The 5000-nt window shown below is 43.1% G+C and overlaps 2 protein-coding genes across 4 annotated transcripts in view; one reads left to right on the top strand and one right to left on the bottom strand.

Moving 5' to 3' along the window:
* Window positions 1–5000, bottom strand: part of LOC135103802 (proteoglycan Cow-like) — a 197273-nt gene that overhangs the window by 132078 nt on the left and 60195 nt on the right. The window contains exon 2 of the mRNA XM_064010572.1: window positions 1852–1909. Coding sequence (XP_063866642.1) covers window positions 1852–1909 — 58 coding nt within the window. The remainder of the gene's footprint in view (window positions 1–1851; window positions 1910–5000) is intronic.
* Window positions 1–5000, top strand: part of LOC135103801 (uncharacterized) — a 168748-nt gene that overhangs the window by 69962 nt on the left and 93786 nt on the right. The gene's annotated exons all lie outside the window — the stretch shown is intronic.

The raw sequence follows: 5000 nt of genomic DNA on the forward strand, positions 1-5000 counted from the left end.
TGGTCGTGGGGGTACAGTCTCTCTCTCTCTCTCTCTCTCTCTCTCTCTCTCTCTCTCTCTCTCTCTCTCTCTCTCTAATGTAAGATAAAATGCCCCGTGCACACAGCGGTGAGTTAATAGGACGCATAGATACCAAGTTAATAAAAGATAGAGACTATACATTACTCTGATAACATCGCCAGAGATAGCGCGCCAAGTAATGGACAGAGAGAGAGAGAGAGAGAGAGAGAGAGAGAGAGAGAGAGAGAGAGAGAGAGAGAGAGAGAGAGAGATGCAAATTCAGTAGCCATCGTGATAACATTGATAAAAGTGAAGGTGCGCTCTCTCTCTCTCTCTCTCTCTCTCTCTCTCTCTCTCTCTCTCTCTCTCTCTCTCTCTCTCTCTCTCTCTCTCTCTCTCACAGCCAGAGGCGCGGTAGTTTCAGATGACTTTCAGGATCACCTTTTGAAGCGGTATTGGAACAAACATGGCCGCCTCTACCATTTCCATTAACCTCTCCCTCTCTCTCCCTCTCCCTCTCCCTCTCCCTCTCCCCTTCATCCTTCCTTCCTTTCTTGTCATCCCCTGCAGCTATCATTGGCTTTCCTCCCTACCTTTTCTTCCTATCCCCTTTCTTCTTCCTTTTCTTCTTCCTCCTCCTCTTCTCTTTCGTCCTTCCTCCTCCTCCTCCTCCTCCTCCTCCTCCTCCTCCTCCTCCTCCTCCTCCTCCTCCTCCTCCTCCTCCTCCTCCTCCTCCGGCTCAAGTCTCCTTCCTTTTACGACATCGGAAAATATTATTCGCTCGTAACATCCTGAAGGGGAAGGCTGGAGCGTCATATGAATATCCTATCACTTGTATCCTTCCTTATCCTGCCATCCTTCCAGCTGCAGGTAACTCTTGAACACCCATGCACTCGCTCTCTCTCTCTCTCTCTCTCCCTCCCATCTCCTGCAGCAGTGGTGGTGGTGGTGGTGGTGGTGGCATTGTGTCCCAGTCTAGTGTGCCCTTTATCACACTGGCTTATCCTGAATTATCCCACGCTCCTTTAATGCTGAAATATACCCGTACCTGGTCTCTTGGTCTCTGTCTCCTTATCTCTCTCTCTTTGTCTCTCTCTCTCTCTCTGTGTCTATGGACTGTTTTGCAACACTTTTGAGTTGCTCCTCCAACACTGTATTCGAAAGGCTCTGCTGTAGTTGAAGTTGCACAGGTTTTGAAGGGTGTTTTTTATGGCTCTAGTGACAGATTAATAAGGTTTCTATATCATTATCAGGAGAAGCACTCTTGAGAACCTCTGTGGCCTTTGAAAATAGTCGTGGTGAGGTGGTACGGGTTTTCAAGGGTGTTTTTACGGTTCTAGTGGCCAATTGACAAGAATTCTATATTATGTTCAAGGAAAACATTCTTGAAAACCAGGCTGATCATCTCTGTGGCCTTTGAAAATAATCTTGGTGAAGAGATACGGGTTTTGAAGGGCGTTTCTATTGTTCTAGCGATAAATTAACAAGACTTCTACATTATGAACAGCAAAAAAAAAAAAAAAAAAAAAAACTCTTGACAACTTGGCTAATCATCTCTGTGGCCTTTGAAAATAATAATCGAGGTGGTGAGAGAGCTAGGTTAGGTTAGTTTGGTTAGGTTAGGTTAGATTAGATTAGGTTAAGTTAGGTTAGGTTAGGTTAAGTTAGGTTAGGTTAGGTTAGATTAGGTTAGGTTAGGTTAGGTTAGAGAGGTAAACGTTTCTGGATACACTCCCGTTCTTCACTCAGCCCATATGACACCCTACTGCATACCCTTTGAATCCTTCCCCATCCTAGTATGTGGGAGGAAATGCTTTGGGATCCTGCAAGTGCTGAGTTCTTTCTACTTACTGTCGGGGTCCAGCATCCAGAGACGCCGCTGCCCTGGTACTCCGTGGTCCTTGCCATCCTGTGGGAGAAAGGACGTGTGGGTTAGGACACAAAGGAACACAAAAGAAAATAGGAAAAGATAACAGGAAAGAGGGATGTAGGTCAGTACGTGAAGGGAAAAAGATGAAGGAATGGGAAAGAGATCTATTTCTTTGTATATCTTTTATTAGGACACGAAGGAGCACTGGAAGGAATGGGCGAGGGAGGGGTGTAAGACAGTACGTGAAGGGAAAATGAGTAGGAAGGAATGGGGTATAGATAGAGGTCAGTACGTGAAGGAAAATACTCGTAGAGGGGGAGGAAGAGGAAGGAATGGGAAAAAGAGAGGTGAATGTTAGTAAATATGTGAAGGGTAAGAAAGGAAGAAGGAACGGGAAAGAGAGCTGGAGGTTAGTACGTGAAGGGAAAAGGGGAAGAAGGAATGGGAAAGAGAGGTTGAGGGTTGAGGTAGAGGTAACTGCTTCAAGATACACAGAGGAAGAAGAAATGTAAATAAATCCTGTTTTTTTTAGAGGCTCTGCTTGTGTTAAGGTATGTGATGAGTTGAAAAGAGAGATAGGGGTAACTACTGAAGAGACACAGAGGAATTAACAAAGGAAAAGCCTTGTATTGCATTGTATTGTATTGCTTTGTTAGTTAAAAAGGAACACAAAGGGAAGAAGATTGATAAGAACTGGAGATTAGAACACAAAGGATTGCAAAGGAAGGAATGGGGAAGAGAGCTGTATTATACTATTCCTTTGTGTTCCTTTTGTGTTCTTTCGTTAGTAAATGTATAAAGGGACACAAAGGAAGGAATGGCAGAGGTGGAGGTTCTTACGAGATTGGGTGAGGTTAGGCGTTTGATAAGGGAGGTGAAGGGGTGTTCGCTTGTGAGGGGGAAATGGTAGTAGTAGTAGTAGTAGTAGTAGTAGTAGTGGTGGTGGTGGTGGTGGTGGTGGTGGTGGTGGTGGTGGTGGTGGTGGTGTGGTAAGGTACTGGTGTTATTGTTATTGTTGCTGTTGTTGTTGTTGTTGTTGTTGTAATATTTGTTCGTTTGTTTGTTTACAATGTATTTGTTGTTTACTGGACATGTAAACTATCACGGCACGGTATTATACCTACCCTACACACACACACACACACACACACACACACACACACACACACACACACACACACACACACACACACACACACACACACACACACTCGCAGACAACTATGAGAGCAGTATACATATTCATGCGTGCATACATACATACATACATGCATACATACATACATACGCTCATGTGCTCTTCTATTTACATACATAAGTACTTGTGACTTAATGCATATAGTCTCTCTCTCTCTCTCTCTCTCTCTCTCTCTCTCTCTCTCTCTCTCTCTCTCTCTCTCTCTCTCTCTCTCTCTCTCTCTCTCTCTCTCTCCGGTCACGCAGGGAAGAAGTAAAATACGAATTCTCATTTGAATATTAATGCTTATATGAAGCGTCATTGTGAATACGTAATGCAGGTACTTGAGAGAGACAGAGACAGACAGAGAGAGAGAGAGAGAGAGAGAGAGAGAGAGAGAGAGAGAGAGAGAGAGAGAGAGAGAGAGAGAGAGAGCATGGAGAAAGACAAAAGCAGGCGGATGAAAAGAGGAGGCTCAAGAGAAAACGAGAGAGAAAGAGAGAGACCAGGGAACACACACACACGCACACGCACACGTACACGCACACGCACGCACGCACGCACTCACGCACGCACAGAGGCAGAAAAACAGTCCATTAACTTCCATTGTAGCAAACTTTATAAGAAATTCAGTGAGATGAAGACTGTTGGAATCGAATTGAGTTTGAACAATTTAAGAGCCAAAATGGGCCATCACGTCCACTCTCTCTCTCTCTCTCTCTCTCTCTCTCTCTCTCTCTCTCTCTCTCTCTCTCTCTCTCTCTCTCTCTCTCACACTTTTTTTTCTTTCTCTTTCTATCTTATCATCATTTTTATCATTTTTCCCTTTTTTATCGTTTTGCCTTTTAAGTTTCTTCCGTTTTTCTCATTTTCCTTCTTCTTCTTCTTTCTCTTCGTTTTGTGTCTTCTGCGTTTTCTCATCTTCCTGCTTTTTTTTCTTTCTCTCTCTTTCTCTGTTTTTGTCTTTTTTTCGGTTTTTCATAAGTTTCTATCCGTTTTTTCCTCATTTTCCTTTTCTTCTTTCTTTTCGTCTTCTGCAATTTCTCTCCCTCCTACTTTTCTTCCGTTTTTCCTTTCTTTTCCTTTTTCGTTCTCTTCGCCTTTAATTTTTTTTTTCTGATTTTCTATTATTTTTTTTTCCTCCTCTTTTCCTTTATCTTATATTTACTTCGTTTCGTTTCCTCTCCATTTATTTTCCCCTCCTTTCTATTCCATTTATTTTCCCTCTCCTCCTTTCTGTCTCATCCCTCTCTCTCCCCTTCCCTTCTTTTCCCTTTCTTCCACCTCTCCCCTTCCCTTTCTTTTTCTTCTCTTCCTTCACTTCACTTCCCTTTTCTTTCCCTTCCTTCTCACCTTTCCTATTCCTTCTCTTTCTCTTCTCAATTCACTTCCCTTTTTTCTTCTTCTTCCGTTCCTTTCTCTTCTTTCTTTCTCTTTTCCTTCCCTTACGCTTTCTCTCCTCTTCTTTCACACTCTTCCTCTATGCACCTTCTTTATCTCTATACTGTCATGTCTCTTGTATTTGTATTTCTGTGTTCCTACAATTTCCTCTTCCTTTTTCCCTTCGTTTCCTCCTTTCCTCTCCATTTATCCCATTCTCTCTTTGTCTCTTCCTCTTCCTCTTCCTCTAGCCAAACCTGCTTTTTCCTCCTGTTTCCTCCTGTTCTCCGTCTTTCTTTTTATTTATGTTTCTCTCTCTCTCTCTCTCTCTCTCTCTCTCTCTCTCTCTCTCTCTCTCTCTCTCTCTCTTATCAATTTTCTTCCTCTCTCTTATCGTTTCCAATCTTTCTTTGTTTCTCCTTCATTTCTATTTCCTCCTCCACCAATCTCTTCTCTCTCTCTCTCTCTCTCTCTCTCTCTCTCTCTCTCTCTCTCTCTCTCTCTCTCTCTCTCTCTCTCTCTCTCTCTCTCTCTCTCTCTCTCTCCTCTTTTGTTTTCTATACATTCTTATCT

Source organism: Scylla paramamosain, chromosome 9, assembly GCF_035594125.1.
Source record: "Scylla paramamosain isolate STU-SP2022 chromosome 9, ASM3559412v1, whole genome shotgun sequence".
In the NCBI taxonomy this organism is placed as follows: Eukaryota; Metazoa; Arthropoda; class Malacostraca; order Decapoda; family Portunidae; genus Scylla; species Scylla paramamosain.